This window comes from Idiotropiscis lumnitzeri, chromosome 21, assembly GCF_059441095.1.
Source record: "Idiotropiscis lumnitzeri isolate Australia: NSW breed Sydney's pygmy pipehorse chromosome 21, RoL_Ilum_1.0, whole genome shotgun sequence".
Classification (NCBI taxonomy): domain Eukaryota; kingdom Metazoa; phylum Chordata; class Actinopteri; order Syngnathiformes; family Syngnathidae; genus Idiotropiscis; species Idiotropiscis lumnitzeri.
In genome coordinates this window covers 2,102,849-2,126,494 of record NC_142411.1, presented here as the reverse complement: position 1 = coordinate 2,126,494, position 23,646 = coordinate 2,102,849, and the positions used below count along the sequence as shown (strand labels likewise).

The following is a 23,646-nucleotide window of genomic DNA, read 5'->3' as shown; positions in this document are numbered from 1 at the left end:
GTTGCAAATTCCGTGTTTATTCTTTAACCAAACGAAAAACTCAGCGGTTAAAATTAAAATATATTTTAGTGGAGAGCACATTCTTATGTTCGTTCATCTTTGTATGCATTTCTAAAAAGTGAAAGATGCAGTTTCTGGGGATTTTTTTTTTAAGTGTGGCGTTTACTAAGTAGCAAAGAAATGGGAAAAACACTCGAGTGGCTTGTGGGCAGTGCCTCGGGATCAATGAATGAGAGAGAGCGACAGAGAGAGCGAGGGAGTGACGTCACGGCGGAGTTTGGCGTGGAAAGCCAAGTGGATGAAGGAAGTGGAGATCTCCACCCTCCAGCCTTCCCCCTGACACTTGTGCGAAATATTAGCAGGCTTGATTTATTCGGGCCAAGTCGCAGCACAAAGTCACACCTGCGGACACGACTCAACACTCACCAATTCTCAGCTCGGTGCCGCCGGTCCATTGCCCACTCCCTCCTAAAGGAAAAAAAAAAGAAAAAACAAACAAACAAACAAAAAAAACAACCAAAACATTTTGGGGTTGTTTTGTTTTTCGGTTCGCCTCCAAACTTGACGCCTGTTGCGCACCGACCTCATTCGCCGACAGGTCACCCTTGCCGGGCTGCCGACGAGCTGCGAGTCGGTCCGGTTCGCCGGTTGACCGGACTTGGAAAGCCGGACGATGTTCCGCCGTGGGTGCTGACCGTGGACTCTTTGTGGAAGTTTGGCGGAGGAACTAAAAGAAACAAGAGCGAAAGCAAGTCAAGTGTTTTTTTTTAAGGGACGTTTTCCAGCAGGAACTTTCATCATTTGAGCATCCACGATGAGCAAACCTGCCGGCTCAACAAGTGGCTGTTTGGATATTCTCAATGTCAAGTCAAGTAAGTGGCACTTTTCTATTAGAAAAAAAAATGCAAATTAAGCATATGAAAATGAGAAAAAAATAATACACACATGAAAGTACACAATTTAAATTAGTGCCAGTTTGTTGCGAAATAAAACGTCGAAAAACGAATGCGTCATAGCGCTGTTATGTGTTCAATAAAAATCGATTTTAAAAAAATTAAAATGAAATGTGTTAATTTTCTCTACATTGTCCCGAAAAACAAGTTGTTTTTGTCCTCTTTTGTTTTTCATTTAAACAATGAAAAACTACCGATTTTAACGACTTTAGGACAAAATACTGGACTGTTTTTGCATACACGCGCAACATACACACACACAAAAAAAAAAAATAAATAATTCCATTAAATGCATAAAGAAGCAGATTCAAAATTAGATTCCGCTCGCAGGCCTTGTAATTTATTCCAATGAAATCACGGCAGGCTAATTGAAAATTGAAATTATATCCACTTATCTCATCCAAATACGCATCATTAATATTAAATGAACCACCCATCTATCTTTAACAGTGGGAAAAATAAATCAAATACGCAATTTAGAATAACACAACGTACGTAAAAAAAGAGACACATTATTGTTGTCCATAATTGTTACAATTACGTCATACCATCCGGCCCAATTCATATAAAGTTACAGTATTCTGTCAGGGACGTGCCCAAAATAATAATTAGTGAGGGAGGGAGGGAAGCAATTTTTTTTTTTGCAAATTAGGAGAATCAATTTGGTTCTTTGACTCGCGTTAATTCTCCAACACCTAAAAGTTGGTGTAAATAATCCAAATCAAGTCAGTCATCAACAGGTTAAGAACCCAAATAATTAGAATAACAAACGAAGGCTTTCTAAGTGATGATAATCAGCCCTCCCTGGAGTTATTTTTCTTTGCTGCTGCTTATTCCCATGCTACCCTTTGGGACGGGTCACTGAGGAATCAGCGAGCAGGTGGCAAAACGTCAGTGGAATTACAACGACGCCCCCCAAGACACCCCACCCCTATACACTTTTTCCCCCTGTAGATTTGAATTAAAAAAAAAAAAAAGTTAACTTTTTGGGCCTTTCACTATCAAACACGGGAGTCCATTTGCCTGCACTTGATTGGAGTTTGTCGAAACGAGTTGATTGTGGTGGCGCGGTGTCACTGCCTAATCCCGAGGCCAAAAGAGCTGGAGGATAAAGCAGCTGTCGAGTTCCATTATGAGGCCGAGTTGGCAGCTTGTCGAGATGCGGCCAGTCAGACCAGCTTCAATGGGACCAAATCATTAAGTTAACACTTTCCCCCCTTAATGTCTCCATTGTGACCCCCTCGCACCCACCACCCACCACACCCCCCCCTATCACCGGCCATTGTTTTACAGAGCCCGGTTGTGACGCTGGCTCACCTTTATTCTGGAAAAATTGAATTCCCATGGTCGAAGGGACACTGTCCAGAAAGAGAGAGAGAGAGAGAGAGAGAGAGAGAGAGAGAGAGAGAGAGAGAGAGAGATTCTTAATCAAAAGGTGATTCCCTCTCTCATCGAAAAAATAAAGTAACACTCAAAAACACTATTTTATAAATGTGGCTAATATGAGGATTAGATTAAACAAAATTCATGAAAGTGATGACTGACAGCAGATAACGTTAATCTTATGTTGATTTTTGACCTCCCACATCAGAAATGTAATAAAATATAATGCAATGAAGTAAATTATAATTAACAATTAAGATATAGGAATAAGACTGATTTTGATGCATTAGAATAAAAAATTTGTAATTAGCGTCGATAGATGTATAGTCACAACACACACACACACTTGTATATATATATACCAACTTCAAATTGTGTTTTAAAAAAAATAAGTAAATAAGTCTTAAAAGCAAATTAAAAAGAAACTAATGCAAGGTTTAACATTGAACATGAAAAGGTCCCTAAAGTGATGAATCAGTGTTAAATTAAAAGCAAGTTATTGACAAGAGGGTTTTTTTTTATACATTACAGTGCAAGAAAATGCCATTAAAAATGTCATGTATGGACTTAACCAATGACGTATAAGGATTTGAGTCCATCATTTAAAACTAAAACAAACTAAGTGTTCAAAATGGAAGAACGATAGCTGGATGTTTGGAGAGATTTTTTCCCCGACGACAAAAAATATTAATGCAATAAAAAGTTAATTATAATGCATAATATGGACTTTATTAATATAAGGATGTGACAAATTGAAGTGATACACTTTTGAATTCAGAGTTGAATGGAATTCAGTAGAACCAATTAAGTTAATTTGTACGGCTAAGATTATTTTTTTATGATTACAAATTTGAAAAAGTAACGGAAGTAATTACGTGTGTTGACTTAAAGAACAAAAACACAAGGACGAAAGCATGTCTCAGCCAATAGAAAATAGAAAGTTCAAAAACAGCTAAAAGGCCGAAAAGAATGAGCTCCACAATTATTACTTGCTGTATAACATTTTTTAGTTTCCTATTCACATGTGCAATATTGAAAAAAAAAAGTTCTGAAATGTTGCTTAATTTTGTTGGCGACCTGACTTCTTCATTTCCGAATTCCCACTGCAGGTCGCATTTTGGACATCCCGTGCAAAGTGTGCGGAGATCGCAGCTCGGGCAAGCACTACGGCGTCTACGCCTGTGATGGCTGCTCGGGCTTTTTCAAGAGAAGCATTCGCCGAAACAGAACTTACGTGTGCAAGTCTGGCTCCCAGGTAGCACACTCGCTTGACTACATTAGAAATTTCACCACCGTTTGTGTTCTTTGGGAGACATTTCCACCCAGTTAGCAAGCGCCGTTTCCCGACTGTGCCTGAATGCATCACGCTGGCAGCGTTTAAATCGACTCAACGCGCCGGTGCGTTGTAATTTATCAGGTGTAATCCAATCTAATGTGATGAAAGCGAGGATTCAAGGAGCAGGGGGCGGGATACTACTTAGCCCCCCTCAGCACCCCCCACCCCCCGCCCGCAATGAAGCTGCATTGAGGGGGTCGATAAATACGTGATGATGATAGCACCTGGAAATTGGTCTCCTGGGAAGATAATAGTAAGGACAGGAGCGTAGCAGCTATTATATGATAACACACTTTTCCGTGCGTGTGTGTTTGTGTGTGTCTGTGTAGGGTGGGTGTCCTGTGGACAAAACTCACAGAAACCAATGCAGAGCATGCCGATTGAAAAAGTGCCTGGAAGTCAACATGAATAAAGACGGTAAATATATATGTATTTATATGCTGTAATTATTAACCATGAGGTCATTTTGGTGTGATCTGATTAGCAAGTTATTTGTAAGATTTTTCCCCTAAAATGTTTTTTTTTTTGTGTGTTCTTACCTTAGTACTCAGTCATCGTGAAATGACCTTTTACACACTTTCATTCAATATTCAATTCTATAACACAAACAGTGCAGCTGCACATGTAGAGAGACGGCATAAAACTCACAGGCATCTATTCTTTATCCTCTGCAAAAAAGATGAATATTACTAAGTCACTTAATTATGAAACTCTTGCGTCTGCATGACTATTATAATGCCCTCTGGTGGCCAAGTCGCAGAAATTCATCACGATTCACCAATTTATTAATCCTTTCCTTACTATTCAAAAATTGTATTAAGTACAATCGTGTAATACTAATATAGGGTTGTTTTCCTAATTAGAAAAAAAAACTTCATATTTTTGTCCTACACAAATGTCCAACAGAGAGCCAAGAGGGTGAACGTTTGGTCAATTTGAAAAAATAACATTAGGGGGAATATGTCCAATATTTTACTGATGAATTTTTTTGGACTTTTGATGTGCCGTTTGCAGCCGTCCAACATGAGAGAGGACCCCGAACGTCCACCATCCGAAAACAGGTGGCACTGTACTTCCGAGGTCATAAAGAGGTCAACGGGTCGTCCACGCACTTCCCGGGTTCCTCTCTACCGGGCCCCCCCTTCTTCACCACCGTCACACAACTGGAGCCGCACAGCTTAGATATGAGTACAGTGGCCAGCACGCCAGAGAGACAGGCCATCGTGGGCCTGGCACAACCCACCCCAAAGGTAACGTCACTATTTTTACAGTATCATGCTAAAGGTTCGTCAAATTGTCCGACAACTCCATAAAGTAGCAACGAGTCAACAATCTTGCTGCAATTGGAGTATGATGCTTTGTTTTTAAATGTACGTACACCATAACTCGCTTCAAGTTTGACATTGAGTGAAAATTTGTATTATTTACATGATTATAATTTTTTCCAGCAGGGTTAGAAGTTGAAATTCTTGCCCTGATTTAGCCCATAAGAGGCACAAATCCGCCAATTAGATTTCTCACTGCAAATCCGCCGCAAGCAACACTAATCGTCGCTAAAAAGCAGGTGCCGTGGCTTGGAATTTGACCTTTGCCGCGTACAATGAGCCCGACTGTTTCCGAGGTGATGACGGCATCCTCGTTTCTGCTGCAGTACCCCCACGAAGTCAGCGCCACCCCCATGTACCTGTATGAGGTGGCCACCGAGTCGGTGTGCGAGTCGGCGGCCCGCCTCCTCTTCATGAGCATCAAATGGGCCAAAAGTGTGCCCGCCTTCTCCACGCTCCCCTTATCTGACCAGGTAAGATTAACCGCGTGTGACGGGAATTAAGGCAAAAAAAAAAGATGGGGGTGGGGATTAGAGGAGGCCCAGGGGAGCTCAAACATGATCGCTTTGGTCGACATAAGTCAAAGGAATGGCCAATGAGGTTTCTATGCACTTAGGATCACACAAACGCAATATCTCAACGCCTTCACCCTTTCACTATTATGGCGCAACTGCAGAATGTGATGTGGTGGCGCACGAAGCTTTACCAATGGCTTTAAAAAGCGTGATCTACTTTGCAGTTGATTCTGTTGGAAGACGCGTGGAGGGAATTATTTGTCCTGGGCATCGCGCAGTGGGCTATCCCCGTGGACTCTACGACTCTACTCGCAGTTTCTGGTATGAAACCCACGAAACGCGTGTTGCATAAGGCCTTCCTGCGGCTGGCCACCTTTCCCGGGTCGTAATATCGTGTCATCAGCAGGGATGAACACGGAAAACACGGAATCCCAGCGGATGAACAAGATCATGTCCGAGATCCAAGCGCTTCAAGAGGTGGTCACCAGGTTCCGACAGATGCGGCTGGACGCCACCGAGTTCGCCTGCTTGAAATGTATCGTGACGTTCAAAGCCGGTGAGAACCCGGCCGCCGTGGCCGACCGATCTCGGCTTTAGACTCGTATTGTAACAGTACCGCTCTTGTGCTAACAGTTCCGACGCAGGGGGGCGCAGAGTTGAGAAATTTCCGTAACGCAAGCGCCATTGCCGCATTACAGGATGAAGCACAGCTCACACTCAACAGCTATATCCACACCAGGTTGGTTTCTTATTCAAAAAAAATGTTTTGCAGTGATCACTTTTTGCACTTTGTCTAAAGATAAGAAAATTGAGAAAAAATGCATTATCGCGTAAAATCCACAAAGCGGCACGACATGAACCCAAAACCAGCGAAGGAGACGGGATTTACAGGATATCAACGTTCCTATTTCGTATATTGAGGGCTATTTTTAGTTCTCGACTGACACATGAATATATTATCTCCTTTAAGTATTTCTTTTACCCGTGATCCGTCGCAGGTACCCGACTCAACCGTGTCGGTTTGGCAAACTGCTGCTGCTTCTGCCGTCCCTGCGATCCGTCGGCCCATCCACCATAGAGGAGGTGTTCTTCAAAAAGACCATCGGCAACGTGCCCATCACCAGGCTCCTCTCCGACATGTACAAATCCAGCGACATATGACCTCGCCGGTCAACGCGCCTGCTTGGAGAAAAAGAAAATACTTGAAAACGAGGGGGGGGGGCGCTTGGAGGCCCTCAAGACTCACCCAGCAGGCCATAGAGTTAGCAGAAGCACATCTGTATGAAAGAGAACACGTCAAGAAAACAAGTTCATCAACTAGCCGTTTACAGGGCCGCTAGTTAAAGGATTAGTGTAACCCGCATAATAGACTGACCTATAAAAGAAGCACTGGAGTGGACAGAGGAAAGCGATTCATGTATAAATGCAGATAACTAAAGAATCTTGGAAGCAGCTGCCGAGTGACTTGACAAAAGACATGTTCCATATGAAAATAACAGCGAGTGTCTGTGAGACCAATGAGCTTGACGACCAATTTAATATTTTATTGCTGTGTTCAATCCCAGTGGAGGAAACCCCCCCAAAAAAAAAAATCAAACAGAAAAAAAAAAAAAAAAAAAATGGACGCAGAGTGTGAGCGATGTCATTCCCATTTCCGCCCCCTCCTCATCCGGAGTCGAAATCAAACGTACCCAGAAAAGACTGTGAGAGAGGAGCGAGGTGCACAATTGACATGCAACGAAGGATGGTGTGTGTATTTAAGTGTTTGTATCCAGGTGCAACATTAAAATGTTTAGGGTCAACTTAAAAGTTAGACACTAACATGGATTTAAAAAAAAAAATATTCAGCACTTGAGCTGGTTTGTGGAAAAATGTGATTTTACTCTCTTGTAAATATTTGGAGTATAACTATTTAGAGGTGAACCCATATGAATAAAATACACCCAATTGATGTTTTTTTTTAATGTTTTCTTTTTTGTTGGAAAAATAAATCTAGTACGCTGCCACACGGGTCATCTGTTTTCCTAAAAAGAAATTTAAAGACATGTTAAGTACTGTACACAGCGTTAATGAAAACTAATGAAATGAACATGGAAAATACATTTTAATTTATGAAATGAGTGTGGTGTAAAGAAAGCTAACTAGAACTCCATTATGTTTATAAAATTAAAGATAGATCACTAGAATTATAGCAAAAATGTCATTTTTTGTCAATTTATTTGCCCAAAAAACTAATAATAAAACTAAAGAAAATTGAACAAAAATGAATCTTTTTTTTAAAAAAAGTTAAATGAACCCACTCGATAAAAGTAACTGAACTAAAGAAAATGGTTAAGAAATAAAAACTATGAAACAATAAAATATAAAAAAACAGATGCGGCTATAGCAATACAGAAATTAGAGGGAGCAATATATTTTTTTTTAATTATAATTCTCAATAAATTACAAAAAGATCTTTTTGGCCCCAACATCTTCATTTGCATGTATTTGAAAGCAGCAAAAAAAAGGCACATATGCAGTAGATATTTCATCTATTTTATTGGAAAATTTTTCAAAATAAACAAACAAAAAAAGGGCACAGCAGTATATAAATCTCAAAACGCATATATAGCCCGTAGAAATACTGCCGTTCCCTCTGTGTAAATTGACTTCCTAGAAAAGCGATGGTGACAACAGGGCAAGTGCTGGTTGCTGAACAGACATATACACACACACGCGCACGAGCACACGCACACACACACACATCCACACACACACATTCACACTTCCTTTTTTGTTGGGTGGGTCGAACACGTTCTTTAAATTTCATGGCCCACTCATGTGCGACATGCCAATAATGACTATACAGTGGAGTCAGCTGTGGGTCTTGGTTACGACAAATGAATATATTCAAGACATAGCTAACGATAAATACATTTATACACCCCATGTTAGTGGCATTTCCAGACATCGAGGGACCATGTGATGCTGCAAACATTCTCTGCGATTGAAGGGGCAAAATAAAAAGTGGAGGAGGTAACCGAAAGGGACAGTGAGCGGCCCAGCACACCAACCCCAAATACATCTTCATAAATATATATTTGGGGGAGGTGTGGAGGGCTGAGGGGTTTATCTTTCATTTTTTTTTTAAATTGCCTAAGAAGAAACCAGAAGCAATGAAGAGGGAGAGGGTGAGCACTTTGGGTTTGGGTGGTCCGAGCTCAGCTGAGCGGAGGAGGGGGGGGCAGTCCGATGATATAGAGTTGTTTGGCTGCGCCATCTTCTCTCATATAGATAGATATTTTTCTTTTTAAGCTTGTCTGACTTTGGACGGAGTGTAGTGCTTGTCCACAGACTCATCCTGTAGAAACATGTGCAGGCATTTTTCGTTCTGGGCCAAAGGGTGACCGGCCACTCTGAAAACAAACACATGACCACACCAGGTTTCAATTCACATAAACAACAAGAAAAACATTAGAAAAAACGGAGAAGCCAGTTTGCGAGTCATGCATCTGTGGTGGTGCTTTTAATCATTGAATTAGCGCAATAAAGATGATTTAATTACAGTAAAAACATTTTGATGTTTCAAGACAACTATAATCTTCAAATTAAGAATAACATTGTGAACATTTCAAACGAAAACTTCCAAACTCACAGCAGATGGACGAAAGAGCCACGCGGGGCTCTCGTGCCGCATGTTGCAGACCCCTGCGCTAGTCCTTTTTTTTTTTTGGAAAATCATTCGGAAGTGAGGTTGGAAAATGCGTCAATGAAGGTGCGCTAGACTCTTCCGGGAGGGATTCAATAACCAGTCAATGAGCAAAAGCAATGTACAGCAATGAGGGTTAAATGTGACTTGGGGAAAATCAATTTGTCAGTCGGCCTCTTCCATTAAAATTTGGAGGGACAAGTTCTTTCCGAAAGCCGCTCTGACATGAGGCTTGACTCGCTGTCCTTGCAGATGACGCACAAGGTCCTTACACAAGAAAATATGCCGTGCACCTGAGACCCAGGAGGGTGATGCCATTATACGCTCGCATCTTAACCTCTGATGGGAAATAGTCGAGACAAATTACGAGCGTCAAACATCGGGGTCAGACGAAGTTTGGCAGAAAAGGAAGTGCGGACCAATGGGTTGCTCCTCGCTACTTTTCAGGGACATTCAAGCTACGCATTCCAAAAGATATCCTCTTCACAATGCTCTCAATCACTTAAAGCAGCCGGCGGCTATGAAGTCTCGGAACAATGATATCATTAACAGTAGTGTTGTATTGCCTAGAATGCAGACAACATTTTAATGACCCACATATTGTTAGAAAAAAAAAAAAAAAAACATTTATGGTTTTAAAATTTCTTGGCACACTTGACGTTCAAACTGAAACGTTGAAAGATTTGCACATGAAACAAAGATAACGACCAAGTCTGCAATCAGAGCAAATAATTACAACGGCACTGTAACTTTTATTGTTCTGCAGATGAGAAGGAAAAAAAGACGCACCGCTGTAATTTCAGTTACAATTATCATAAATTAAAGCATGACAAACAAAGCAAATGTGTGGAAAATAACGCACTTTGTTAGGTCATTAGAAACGACGTGTGAGCTAAGAGGAAACGTGGCGCAAAGTGTTTTATTCTCATGTTCTGGAGCTTTCAAAAATATGCAGTTAAGAAGGCAGAAACTCCAAAGTACAGTACAGAAAAAAACGTTGCGCTGCTCTGGCGGCAGTAAACTGCCTACTTGACAAAAAGCAGCAGTTAGGCAGATAGAGAACATTTTTTCAAAAAAAAAGGATTCTACTGTTAATTGCCCACCCAGTCGCAGATTTAAAACCACTTTTAGCTTAGTGCTAACACATAACGGCAAATGCCATCAAAGTCCTAATGGATAGCAAGCGACAAATTCGAACATTAATGGTGGAACAATACGTGTAATATTACCATATATTCTTTATCCTCGGCAAAACACGTTAGTGCAAAGTTGCAATGTCAAGTTTGAGCTGATGGCTTACTTGTTCAGGAACTGCTCCAGACCTTGTCTCCTCTCCTCGATGAAAGAGTCATCAAATATCCCATCGTCCCCTCGGAAGGGCAGCTGGCGGATCAGAGCTTTTCCCGGGAGGGGTGGCACAACAACCTGAGGGACAAGAAACCCCCCCGCCGCCCCCGGGAAAATTAGTAGCGGCACTTAAACGACAAATGTTTCATTCAATGTACGCTCTGTAAATCGATTTGAGGGGCGCTTAGGTGCAGGTGAGGTGCTCCAAACATTCTGAAGGCTAAAAAACAAACAAATTTGTATTCATCGGCAAGGCTGTGAAATTTTAAATAGGGGTCCTGCTCCCTCACCTTGCTCTCCCTCTCCAGCTCCGCCCTGAGCCATTCAAAGTCACTGTAGCGCCTCCGTACACTCGACTCCTTCAGCTTGAAGATGGGAAGGTTAGTCTGAGGGCGACAAAAAAAATGGCAAAGGGTTCAAAGGAGACACTCCTTTCAAGATTCCAGACCGCTGGTACCTCGGCGAAAGCATGAGGCCGTATAAACAAACAAAACGCTAGCATGGGCAAAGTGAACGACAGAAATAAATGACATTTTCCACGATAGCGTAGTTTGAGATGCACCTGTAGAAGAATTGTGATAGAAAATAAAATAGAAGCAAGTTTCCAAGTATTAGGTCACATAAGACTTTGAAGATTGTTTATTTTTGTTGAGGAACCTTCAGGTGGGAGCTAAGCTCAGAGCATAAAAGTTTCCAAAGGTTTATTTTTGTGTTCCAATTAAAGCTAGTGACGGTGAACGGCCAATCAGAAAGGTGTTTTCCACCGCATAAAAACACGAGCGAGTCGACATTGTCCCAAGCGAGAGAACAAAAGTGATTTTATTTGTGTGCCTTGTAGGTTTAAGAAAAAAAAAGATGGTGAAAACAAAGACTGAAACTGGCCTCCAGCAGACAAAAATCACTTATGTTTCGCTCACCAAGGTCTGCCCGCACTCAGACTGTTTCGCCAATGTTTTTTATTTTTTTTTTTTGCATGTTCGCTAGCGCAGAGGAGACGCTCGCATAATCCCCCCCCCCCCCCTTTGCTGTTGACGAGCACTCGAGAGCGGCGCTTTCGTTTGAAAGAGGGGAGATGTTTCGACATTGACAGAGAACACAGGCTCAAACAGCAAATTGCAGCACAATGCCAAACCTATTCACTAATCCTGACAGCACATGGCCATCCCATGACAATGTACCAACGAGGAGGGGCTGAATGAGGATTTTCAATAGCGGGGCCGCATTCACAGAAGGTCAGAATTTAGCGAAGCGCCACAATGGCGAAGCAATTGAGCAAGTCGCTGCAGCAGAAGTTCAGATATGAACAGCAGAGTGATCAATAGGCAGATGTCTCCAACAGTGGGCCGCAAATGGGAAGGAGTTAACTACAAGGCTGAGTAAATGGCCACATAAAGGAAGGAAAAAAAAAAGTGCGTGGGCGTGTATATTTGGTCAGAAATTGAGGAGGAAAAGAGTGCCGGATTGGTCTTTTTTTTTCCTCTCATGGTCTCTTCCTTTCAGTCTTGCTCTTCTTTTATTATTTCGCTCTTTAATAATGCGGCTTATTTTCTGCCTTTGAGACTCCGTGGAGGGAAAACAAAGGCACTGGCTTGCCCGATGGTCAGTCGTCTTCTCGACCTTCGTGCGTCTACCCAAAATCGGGAAATTTTGCCACGATTGGATGAACTGCTGCAGTTCCAGCACAGTGAGAAAATGCAAACCCTACTTTGGCCCGAAAGCCTTGAGTTGCAATTTGAACTCCTAATCTTGCTGCGAATACAATTGTGCCAAGTTCCTCAAAGAGCAAAAGCAAGCCAAACTGACCTGGTTGGGGGGGGAAAACAAAACCAAAAAAAAAAATGGTCCCTTTGCATCTCCCTACAGGTTCTTCCCAGGTGAAGTTGTCAGTGAGTCATGCCCCCCCCCTGCCTCATTCTCAGGTCACAGGAGAAGTGGATTAGTTTAGCTTTATTGGCCCACTACTCTGGCATTAACTCCACTCGCCCGTCCCTGCTGCGTAATGTTAGCTCACAGCGAGGAGCGCTGCAAAGTTAATCCCCAGCACAACAGATCACAGTTACAGGTAATCTGCCACCGCCGTGACTCTAATCCCATCATGTGCACTCTGGAAAACACTTAACTGAGCGCACATACACCGACATATTAGCAGGTATCGTTGTATGTGAGGTGTTGCGTCAAGATTTGGCCAATTACATATTTAATCAAGTGGAGAGCGATTGAGTCGCTTTGGACGCACACACATGAAACGTTGAAGCCGGTTAAATGTTCTCAAGACGATAAAACCCGAGTGACGAGGGTTCAAGACAAGAAAGTCACCTGGCCTTGAAACCCTCTTGCCCTCTCAAACCCTGTGATTAAGAGATTGCTCCGACGGGACAGGGGGAGGAACGCAAAGGACAAAAGTGAAAAGTGAGAGGTCTCACTCATCCAAAAGGAGGCGGTGCGTGAGAGCCCTCAGAGTCAAAGATCAGGTTTCCTCAGCCTCCGTTCTCTCGCCAGCTGAGACTTACTGGCCCTTGTGTCGACTGTGACACGGGAGCAGCTTTCACCCGCCAAGGTGTCGGACGATTTCGCTAATTGTCTAAAAAAAAGGCACACTCCTCGATCTTGCATTTGCGCCGATTAAATCGAGTTGAAGGGCAAGTCGCGCCATTTGAAACCTCGGCAGCTTTGACTCGTTGACGTCTCGGAATTTTGGCCAGCAATTGGTGGATATTTTTACCTGAAACTTGTCATCCAATCAGAGAAGGGGGATCCCAGGGTTTAAATGAAAGAGGCAAGGAGAACGCAGATAAATAATGAAGCGGTTTAACTCAAATCTTTTGGGGCAAATTTTCTACAGGCGGCATCACACACACAAAAAAAAGACTTTTTACACTACACAAGCTTTCCAGAACCCATTTTTAGATTTTCAAAATTGTGCATCATACTGTGCAACCAGATTGAGGATTTTGACAAGACTGTCATTTTTGGGAAATTGCTAATAAATATGCACGTGAGGGATTGTGAAGCATAATAAAAGCCTGAGTGAAAGAGAGAACACTGCATAACGCGACCACCCTCTTGAAAACGGGCCTGCCGAGCTTCACCTCCCATTATGCGCGTACGAGGCAATCTATGCTCCATAGGAAGCGAGAGAGGCATAATGTGTGAGACACAATATCTTTGCTTCATTGAAAACGGCAGAAGCCTTTAAAAACAGCCTCGGACAAAGATCACTCATCTCCTGAGAGAAGAGTTCAAGACCAGCACGCATTAGCTTTTAGCAGGATAGATCAAGTCAAGTTGGAGAGAGTGCATCCTAAAGCTCGCCCCCCTCCCGCAGCCCTTAGCCCCCCCCCAACGCTCTTTTCACAATAATGGCATTAAAAATGGCAACATAATACCATCTCATTGCATCATACGCCGAAATGGTGAAAGAAGAGGCTGGGAACAAAAGCTTTGGGGTGACGGGTCTTTTGCTCTCGCCTTGCCGTGTACTCTCTCTCTCGCTCGCTCGCCGGCCCCTGCGCTCTGACAGTCTATCCACTCGCTCGCTGGCAAAAAGCTGCTTTGTTACCATAGTATCAACTCCCACTTTTGATACTGTCATCTCAAGTAGGATATGGTAGCCTTGATACAATATGTTCCCCATTTCCATTAAAATAGTTGTCCAAGAGGATGCTGTAGACTTTGGATTACACTTGACTGTGCCTGACAAGCACGCCCACCGCACCCCTCCTTCTCGCACCCCTCCGCCCAATCGCTACTCATTTTTATTAATGGCCAAAGTCCCCCCCACCCAAATTGAAGCCAGAAAGAAAGCGAGGGAGAAGCTAAAAGGGAGTACAAAAGAGGAGGGGTAGCGGACGAGAAGTATAAGAAGCCTTTTATCTGCTCCTATCTATAAACAAAGTAAGATCCCCAAGTTCAGAGTTCTGAAAATCAAGGGAAGTGGGGCGAAAAAGACAATCTAATAATGTCATCATCAGCGTATTATCAAACATTAAGGCCATAAACAGGAGGTCTGCTTGCAAAATTTCTCTGTTAGCATAAAGACCAGTGACATAAGCGGGAACAATGGAAAGTAAAATTTATGTTAATTGCTATTAGCTCATCTATGGCGTTTTACATTACATGTTAATAATTACCCTTAATTAACGGGTGGATTGTGGGGTTTAAATATACAATGTTTAATCCTCTTTATTTCAGTTTCTGTTATATAAGAAACTTCAACAGGGAGTAACAAACACCTGGAAACAAGCAAGCAGGCCTCTTACTTGAAAAAACGTGCAAGCGAGTCTTCTTATTTTATATAATATAATTTGGAAGTTTTTTTTAATCTTTAAAAAAAAAAAATCAAATAAAAATCATAAAAAGCCCACCTTTTGGCACAAAATACGGAGGAAAAAGGGATCCAAACAGGCTTTTTGTGGGTCCCTTGGGCATTTCTGATTTCAATTACCAGCTAAAACAAATAGATTTGAATGAGAACAAAAGTCGACTTCTTCAATGAGACCCTCGACATTACAAGTCCGCTCAGGAAAAATGAGATATCCGTCTCCTTTCAGCATCGAGTTGGCTTTCATCTCTGCGAGTGAATGAGGGCGGATTGATCCCATTGATTTGAATCCGAACGTAAAGCCTACACGTCAACAAGTGACTATGCAGGCTGACTCGGAGAGAGCCAGTGCAAATAACGAGCCTCCGGTAAAGGGGTGGAGGTTGTGGTGGTGTTTGGGCACAAAAGCAAAAAAAAAACAAAAAAACAACAACTTATGATTCACCACCATCTCTCAACCTTCACCAGCTGCTCTGAACAAAAACACTTGACACTCAGTGTGGACTTTATCATTTCATAGTGTAAATAAGTCCTTGATCCGCTGCTTACATTAAGCAGTCATCTGTCCATTAAGACTGCAAAGTTATCGGCACAACTGTGTAAACTCACGGCAATGCAGGCGAGTGACTGCATCGGGAGTGAAATGGGATAAGTGGAATCGGGATCAAGGCTGCTGAAGGGGGTGGCTTTATACCCTTCCGTGGATTTTGAGGGTGTATGGCCGGCCAGTTAATGCCCCCCCACACACATGCTTAGCCTATTTCATTCTTTCCCCTCTCAATGAGGGGATTAAGAAGACTCTCTCAGAGCGACCACAAGGGCTCTCCCGATTTTGGGTGGAACGTGGGACAGCACTGGGAACTTGAGGCATGGCAAATAAGCTGTGAGGAAAAAGAAAATCTCAACTATATTAGTTTCACGAATATTATGAGCAACAGTGTGACCTACAAGAAATGAAAGGTTTAATAATTTACCGTTCCGAAGATGAATGAAAGTACTTCCAAAAAAAATTCTGAAGATAGGGCGCAAAGCAAAGTTGACGCCACATTCGGTGAGACGCAAGGAATTCATCTGTGGTTTTATGTAAAGAGGGGTCACGCGGGGCTACGAGGTGCCCAAGAAAGATGATTACATGCATATGCTAATTACACCGTGGTAATTAAGTAGAGTAGCCCTGTGTTCAACTCTGATGCCGGAAGACTGCTTGGCTTCCCTCGCCTCATATCTTGAAGCTGCAGGGAGCCAAATAATCTATCAGGGCGGTTAAACAATCTTAAACACAAACTACACAGATATTACTCAACTGAAATGACATTTTGGAGATAACGTCTGAGGCAATCAGATAAGCCCAGAGACTAACTGACAAGTTTCAGACTCTGCGTACGAGTGACAATCAGACCAAGAATGGCTCAAAATAAAAATGTTGAAATGGCTGAAATTGGTGGGTCGGGACCCAAAAGTATGTCGCGGACTGCTAGTAAAAAATATGTCTCTGTTGTCAGATTTTTTTTTTTTTCAGAACAGTACACCTCTCACGGGAGTTACACAATGCTGTCTGTCACATTTACGGCCTTGTGCAAGCCGTTACAATTGCAGCATGAGGCACAGCACATGTCTTTTACTTAGTCATCAGCTTGTTGAGCAAAGGATTGTGGGAGCATCTCTGCAGACAGAGGCCCTTCGACTCCCCTGCAAAGTCCTCAGCAGGGGGAGGAAGGAAATGCCTTACAGGAAGGTGAGCAAGAGAATCAGCGGGCATCCTGTCTACTTGAGCTGACTGTGTATCCCGCCACCACCTCTCATGACCACATATTACGCCACGACGCAAGAAAATGGCTGCAAGAGAAGATCCATTGAATCAACAATGTCACAGCTCACAACATCAATAATAGTGGAGAGGGCACGGGGAATTATTTGAGTGTACAAACAACCATCTGTTGGTCATGAGTTCAATGGTCATTTCCAGATCATGGGGTGTGGCTATTTTTGGGGGGGGAAAAAAAAAAAAAGAAGGAGTTATTAGGACTTCTACTTTATAAGTGACTGGTGCGTTGCTACTTTACAATTGGAAGTTATTGTCAAAACTTTACTGCTCTTGCAGGTGCCCGATTAGTTACCATTGGGCTCACCTGATTGAAGCAAAGCAACTGCCAAAGCGAGGAAAAGCAATAAAACTAGGAACTCCGTTGACAGAAAGTGACAGAAGTTCGCGTCACACTATCAAAGGCATCCAAGCTAATTAGCTAAACGTTGGTAGCTTGTTCTGACGGATGTTGCTAACCTGTCAGCCATCTGTTTTTACTCATACCGATTAAGTCGATATTGTTTTTAAGAAATACTTCAACAAAGCGACATATTAACGTTAGGCACGCAATTGCGTCACAATGTCACCCATCAATATTCTGTAAATGTGAGCTAACGTTAGATAAATAGCCAGAGGCTAACGGTACTAGCAACAAATGATGAAAGCTCACCTTCAGTCTGACTTCGTACGTCGTGTGTCGGCCTCTTCCCACCCCGATGGTCTCAGGGTTGCTCACATCAATCTCCAGAAAGTTACTCGGTGGTCCATACGCGTCGTTTAGGTTCTGGGGCTTGGAAAAGAGCCTTCTTGTATCAGCTATGGTGTCAGCCATTTCTACCCCTGCGCTTTATCGAAGCTAGCTGTACGGTCAAGTGAACCTGAAAATGATTATGTACGTTCCGGTCGTGAACTTCACAATAAAACAGATGCAAACGCGTGGGCGTACGCAAATTAAATGCCTAAAAAATAAAAGTTTACAACAAATGACTTATATATATGTTTTTTATTTAAGAGCCGAGAATTTCCACAAGTCTAGCTTGAAAACTACACATAGACATTTTCACCATCGTTTCCGGAGTTGACTTCTCTCTTACTTTGATAGCTTGCAAATTAAATCACTACTTCCGATCAGCTGAGCTTCAGCTGACTGTCGCCGAACCATGAGCAGCCTGGTTTGTTTACAACCCGACAAATAATTGTCAGACCATGAACATAAGTACTGTACTCTACACTTTATACAGATGGGTATTTTGCAGTAAAACGTAATGACAAAAAAATAAAAATCCAGATAATATTTTTCAACTGTCGAGGGAATTGTCAATATAGGAAAACTTCTTCAATAAATATTATTAATACTCCATAAAATTAAGACAGAGCTTAACATTTTTTCCCCAAAGAAACCCTGTTCTTGCTCGTTTATCAATAAAGCTTCGCCATTTTGAACTATCATGGCAGCCTCCGTGTTTCCCAGAGCTGTGAGATGCTCGGTGACTTTTGTACCTTTTAGCTATGTTCCGGCTTTAAGAATCAACTGTAGTCAAGTCGTCAGCAACACAATTCGAGGTATCTTGTAGCGATGGGTTCTGCACATCGACACGTAGGCGCGTGCGTGGAATTCATGAGAGTGAAGCCTGCGCGTCCGTGCGCAGAGCTTTTTATTGATTGATTTATTTTACATGGGGAGTCACGTGACCGCTTTAGCAGCGGTATGTTTCACGCCTATACATCTGACAGCGGGTTGCGTCTCTGCCTCAAAATGCACACATGCATAAGATGAAATGATTGCACCTTCTGGGGCCATTTTGATATCGTATCGGCAAACAAGATAATTATTTTCCTTGTTTTAAATACCTTCCGTGCTTTCGACAGGGTCAAATCACTTAAATAGGGTGAGGGATATTCACCTTAGCGGTGTGCACTGCGCATTTAGAATTGACGTCATTTCGATTGAGATGAATAAGGCTAAATTTGTAATAGCATACGTTTTATCAGTTGACATAATTAATCATCTTAGTATTTAATATATCTATCATTTGACGATCTCCTCCGTTTTCCCTAATGACCTAACTAACTGCTTGCCCAGACCTCGTTAACCTTGTTTGTTTCTGTCCTTTCCCAAGGCTACACTTGCTCGAGGAAGCTCTATTCATCCGCGTCCTCCTCCTCAGAATCTGTTGATTCTGGTGACACTGTCACCCAGTACGACCGCTTGGTTCAGTGTGGCACTTTGAGGGAAGATGCTTTACAGAGGAGTGTTCTCCAGCGGCTGTCTCGCCTGCAACGGACGCTGCAAAACTACAGTAACGCTTCCTACTTGAACGCGCCTCCCCTGACAATAAACCCCAACTGTGAAAGACTTCAGAAAAACATTTTAACAACTGGAATATCTGCTCAAAAGGTAAATGATTTGAGCTATTGAAATAGATGTTCACACTTGTCATCACATTTCCAACTCGGGCTGGACAAAGCATAAAATTCTAAGCGGTACAGTAATGGAATGCAATTATGGGTGGTGGTGGTGGTGGGGTTGTGGTGTTCTGCAATTTATTTGCAAAAAGAGACAGCAAAGGCAGGAAATTTCAAAATTGGCCAAAATTTAACAAAATAAGATCTAAGTCACAAAAAAAAAAAAACCTAACAATGACACAGTTTGATTATTTTTTCCTAATTGTTGAGCCCTCGTCCCAACAGCGAAAACCAAAACCCACATTTTCGCAGTTATTTGTTCATACAGTATTCCCTGTGATGGACTGCCGACGATTGGTCTGCATCTGTTCTCTCATTGAACTACAGAGCCGCTCTCAGACGTGACATATGGAGGGACTTAGCATTCTGACATACTGTACTTTGGCGGTGGGGCGCAGGTCAAAGGGAGGGTAGGGGTCTGGGAAGCGTTTTGGAGCGGCGCAATGTCGGGGATTGTTGTAGTTGTTGTTTTTAGGTCAGGGGAGATGACGGTCTCGTGGTGGGCGCTGGGATTTTTTGCTGGCACAGACGCGTGAGGTTAGCGCCGAGATTTGGGAAGGCAGTCGGGGGCAGACCTCCCGCTGGGTTCGTCCCGGCACCCCTCTCACTCTCTCACCGTCCCCACGCGGTAATGAGAGAGGAGGGGAGGGGGGGGATCCCCATTATCTGGGCCATTCTTGTCCTTTTTGCTTTTGATTTGGGACTCTGACAAATACTTTGGTGTGAGGCTATCAACACCCCCCCATCATCTCCTTACCTTATTCCTTCCCTCCCACTCTCACACGCACTGACTGGACAATTACTCCTGTTGGACTCAGGTCCTACCACCGGTGTCTTTTTTCCCTGCCGCCATTGTTTTCGCTAACTGACCAAGTCTGTGAGGAGAGTACACTTGACTTCATATTGACCCAATGTGGCGTGCTTTTGCGGATGGTCGACTAACAATGGCCTATTGTCTCCGGAGAGCCACCCGCAAGTCAGACCGGTATCGTTTGACATCGTAGCTACTGCGTGACTTTTGGAATATGCGCTTCTTAGGATTATTTCCAAAGTCACAAAACAACAATGTCCCACATGTTAACTTTCCTCGCGTGGCGTTTTTACCGTCGTCCGCGGGAGGTGAGACGAGGCCATGGTGCGCCGCTAGACAGCCCATCTGAGGGACGGCCTTGTCTGTCTCCATTCTGCCATGATAGAATGTCTTCCAGCCACAACTCACGAGTAGCCCGCCACGCCAGCGGGCTCCATGCGACGTCAGGGAGAAGTCACAACTGAGAGAATTGGGAGAGGAGAAGCAACAAATTTGTTTTTCATTTACTTTTCAAATCAGCCATTGTCCACTTTGACCCGAGTCAAGTGCTCCTTGTGCGGCGGACAATGAGCGCAGGTCGCCATGAAATAGTCACTAATTTAAAATTGAGGAGGACGATACCTTGTGTTCAGGGCTCGCTTATGCCGCAAGCGATGTAATGTTGCCTGGTTACTGACAGCAATACATTGAAACGCATCTCAATGGCACTTCCGTCTACACATCGGTGTCCTGGCTACTTGAATTCCTTGGGAATGGAAAATGAAATTTCAATGAAAACATCGGGCGATGTATAAAAATGAGGCTTTCCTGGCAAGTCCTTCTCTCCGCTCTCAAAATCTGCGGGCGTGTCCGCCGAATGCACCAAAACGACCCCCCGTTCTACTGTCACGCAAATAGTTCTACAACCTAAAAAAATGGATGGGACTTTGTCTATTAAATTATGATATCCCACCGGTTTCTCTATGGGCTTTTCCATGGCACAACAACGAGGCACTCTAAAGTGGCCACGCCAGCCCGAAGCCACGGTCTACATGCTGGCTACCAAATCGGACTTTTAAAACAAAATTTCCCCTCTCTGGACGCGTTCGCTTCCTCATCGTAACATGCGAGCACTCACTGCTGACAACGAGGCACTCTCAAGTGGCAATGCATCAAAGGTAATGGCCGCTATAATTTATCTATACAATCGGATGTCAAAACATGCGTGAAACATAACATCATGTGTAGACTGATGACACTCGCGTTTAAATCAGTGCGGCCTTTTTTTCCACATATTTGCCTTTACTCAGTATGCACAGCTTGGTCTCATAGAAGCCGTCCTTTTTTTTTTTTTGAAGCAGGGACCTTTTGATGATAGGAGGCAGGCAGCACAATGACTTCCAGCGGCACCTCAATGCAACAGTACCGTATCACAATTAGCAGCGCTGCACACAGACAAGTCCAGTCCATCTCGTATGGAGCCTCATTCAGTCCTCTCCGTTTTGTCTGACAAATCCCCCCATTGTTCCTCTGATGATGCTTTTCTTTCGTGGGAACCCTGGCTTGTCTTGTTGATTAGATCCCCTTTGTCTTCCTCCCCTGCAGTGGGCTAGTCTGGAGAATGTGAAACCTCAAACTGTAGTGGTGGCTTAATGCCTCACAATACTTTGTTTATGAATCGGCAGTCCGGGGTTATGCAGTGACGTTAAGAACAAAGTTTACATGTGGGTTGGAAGCCACATCCCCACTTTTTGCTTTTTTTATTCATGAGTTCATGCATGCACGGCTTTGGGTTATATTGTGAAGGCAATCTCATCTTTTACTGTATTGACATTTTCCAACATATAGGAAGAAGATGCTCGTCCTTCCCCACCTAAAGGCTTCTATATATACGGAGATGTTGGTAAGAAAATAAACCGGAACGTACATGTTTGGTGTCATTGCACTCGACAGTTATCAAATTAGCTCTTAAAAGCCATAAAAGAAAGGACAGAATAAGGCAAATGTCGAGATCAGAATCGGATTTCAATGTTTGCTGTACCTAATTAAGTGTCTGTGTACATTTTGCTGCTTATTGTCTTTATAAACAATTGTTTTTTTTTTACATATTTCAGGCACGGGGAAGACCATGCTCATGGACATGTTTTACGGTGGCGTGCAAAACAGCCAGAAAACGAGAGTCCACTTCAACGGCTTCATGCTGGATATCCACCAAAGTTAGTGCTCTCCTCCGACAACAACCCAAGCTTTGACTTAACTTTGCCAAAAATGTCGCGACCCCTCAAACGCTCGATATGCTATACTTATCTCTGTTTTTCTCCAAACTCCGCTGATAATTGCCCGCCATTATGCACGCGCAGGTGAAATTACTGCTTTCTGCTTTTCCGCGGCGTAGTCACTCGACGCCGGGTTGGCCACGCAGGTGTGCTTTTTAAGACGCGTGTGACAGTTTGTGTGCGCCGTTCTAAAGGGATCCACCGGAGGAAACAAAGCCTGCCGAGACGGAAGCTGGGCAACATGTTCACCTATGACCCCATATCGCCGGTTGCCATGGAGATCTCCCATGAAACCTGCCTGTTGTGTTTTGACGAGTTTCAGGTGAGTGACTGTGTTACAGACGGCGTTAAAATCGTCTTTTCTCACACACGTCTGTGTACATGTTCACCATTGGGACTCAGTGTGTAACGTAATGACAACGTTGTGTGCTGGGGGGGGGGGAATGTCCAAATTCCTTACAAATTTCATTTTAACTCACTTAAAAGAAAATAAAAGTCATTACGAGGGAGGGGAGTGCCTACATGTCTTTTAAATGTGCTTTAAAATGTATTTATATCAAGCAGCAGTTGAAAAGTATTTCGGTTCACATCTAATAATTTTGCCTGTGTGCTAATTTGTAGAAACAACTGACACGTTCACAGAATCAAATAATATAGTTTTGTTGTTGACAAAAAAGTAGAAAGTTGATATTTGGTGCTCACGCTCCTCTTTTACTGTAACTACAAAGTGTAGAGGCTCCAAAACAAGACTGAGGACACCTAGTGGTCGTTGTTAAGTACTGCAATCAATCGGAGCAGTTCCAGCAGTGCTTTAAACACTTTGAATTATGTGACGCTCAAATCAACATGATTTCATAATTACGCCTGCTTTTATTGATATTTTATTTTTACAGAACAGACGGGAAGGGAAAAAAATGGTCAAGCTTTTGTGGGGTTTTTGCGTTTGACACCTGTGCCTTACAGGATGAGCGCGCCTCTGTCTGTACAAAGGCAGCTGTCAGTAGCACAATGCGCAGCTTTTCTCTGATATCATGAGCACTAAAGGCCGCAGGTCAGAGGTGACAGGAGGTGCGGTTGCGCTCTCTAATCAGCGTTCGTGCGGTGATCAAGAGCTCGGTTGCCTTTCATGGACGCCCATCTTTCACATTTTCAAACCCGCGCCGCTGTTTGCGCCCGCTGCTCATTCATTTGTTTTTTGCCTGCGCCCGCCGCCGATGCAGCTTAGCTTGAATGGACATGCGCGTGTTGTTTGGGATGCATAAACAAGAGGTTTCAAGGTTGGGGAGTGTTAGAGGTGGCGTGATGGAGAGAAGTGAAGGGGTGGGGGGGGGTGTTGGGGTCTGATCCCCAATCAGCATCCTCTTCCACTCAGCCATGCAAATGAGGCACTGGGTATCAGTCGCACTCTCCCGCTTCTTTAAGTGAGTGGAGCTAGAAAGCGA

At 43.3% G+C, this 23,646-nt stretch overlaps 3 protein-coding genes and 1 long non-coding RNA gene across 6 annotated transcripts in view; 2 read left to right on the top strand and 2 right to left on the bottom strand.

Moving 5' to 3' along the window:
• The first annotated feature begins 336 nt into the window (after window positions 1-336).
• On the top strand, window positions 337-7,463 carry nr2e1 (nuclear receptor subfamily 2, group E, member 1). 2 transcript variants are annotated; one of them, XM_088286413.1, is made up of 9 exons: window positions 337-872; window positions 3,446-3,591; window positions 4,002-4,089; window positions 4,687-4,922; window positions 5,324-5,470; window positions 5,737-5,833; window positions 5,919-6,068; window positions 6,146-6,251; window positions 6,511-7,463. In XM_088286413.1, exons 1-9 carry the CDS (start codon window positions 815-817, stop codon window positions 6,671-6,673), a joined length of 1,191 nt encoding a protein of 396 aa, XP_088142539.1. In that variant the 5' UTR covers window positions 337-814; the 3' UTR covers window positions 6,674-7,463. The 2 variants fall into 2 exon arrangements, with proteins under 2 accessions (XP_088142539.1, XP_088142538.1); XM_088286412.1 differs by having other exon boundaries at window positions 5,916-6,068.
• Window positions 7,464-8,026: 563 nt separating this feature from the next.
• snx3 (sorting nexin 3) lies at window positions 8,027-18,326 on the bottom strand. Its single transcript, XM_088286698.1, has 5 exons — window positions 18,173-18,326; window positions 17,343-17,550; window positions 10,838-10,933; window positions 10,501-10,625; window positions 8,027-8,907 (listed from the first exon to the last, which is right to left on the bottom strand). The coding sequence occupies exons 2-5, from the start codon at window positions 17,502-17,504 to the stop codon at window positions 8,802-8,804; spliced, it is 489 nt and encodes a 162-aa protein (XP_088142824.1). The 5' UTR covers window positions 17,505-17,550; window positions 18,173-18,326; the 3' UTR covers window positions 8,027-8,801.
• The window catches only part of afg1lb (AFG1 like ATPase b), a 20,344-nt gene continuing 14,779 nt past the window's right edge, over window positions 18,082-23,646 (top strand). For both annotated transcript variants that reach the window (XM_088286697.1, XM_088286695.1), the window contains exons 1-5: window positions 18,082-18,235; window positions 18,793-19,070; window positions 21,777-21,831; window positions 22,043-22,144; window positions 22,399-22,526. In XM_088286697.1, coding sequence (XP_088142823.1) covers window positions 18,121-18,235; window positions 18,793-19,070; window positions 21,777-21,831; window positions 22,043-22,144; window positions 22,399-22,526 — 678 coding nt within the window. In that variant the 5' untranslated portion in view covers window positions 18,082-18,120. The remainder of the gene's footprint in view (window positions 18,236-18,792; window positions 19,071-21,776; window positions 21,832-22,042; window positions 22,145-22,398; window positions 22,527-23,646) is intronic.
• Window positions 19,433-23,646, bottom strand: part of LOC148316405 (uncharacterized) — a 14,262-nt gene continuing 10,048 nt past the window's right edge. Inside the window, exon 3 of the long non-coding RNA XR_015840211.1 lies at window positions 19,433-20,409. This is a non-coding gene — a long non-coding RNA (uncharacterized LOC148316405). The remainder of the gene's footprint in view (window positions 20,410-23,646) is intronic.

Bases quoted from the DNA above. Each gene is read 5' to 3' on its own strand.
- nr2e1 (XM_088286412.1), top strand. From the start codon at position 815: ATGAGCAAACCTGCCGGCTCAACAAGTGGCTGTTTGGATATTCTCAAT. The intron at 5,834-5,915 runs GTATGAAACCCA...TCGTGTCATCAG, and splicing joins GACTCTACTCGCAGTTTCTG to CAGGGATGAACACGGAAAAC. The intron at 6,252-6,510 runs GTTGGTTTCTTA...GATCCGTCGCAG, and splicing joins AACAGCTATATCCACACCAG to GTACCCGACTCAACCGTGTC.
- snx3 (XM_088286698.1), bottom strand. From the start codon at position 17,504: ATGGCTGACACCATAGCTGATACAAGAAGGCTCTTTTCCAAGCCCCAG. The intron at 10,934-17,342 runs GTGAGCTTTCAT...TGTCGCCCTCAG, and splicing joins CGTACGAAGTCAGACTGAAG to ACTAACCTTCCCATCTTCAA. The intron at 8,908-10,500 runs GTAAGCCATCAG...GTTTGTTTTCAG, and splicing joins CTGGAGCAGTTCCTGAACAA to AGTGGCCGGTCACCCTTTGG.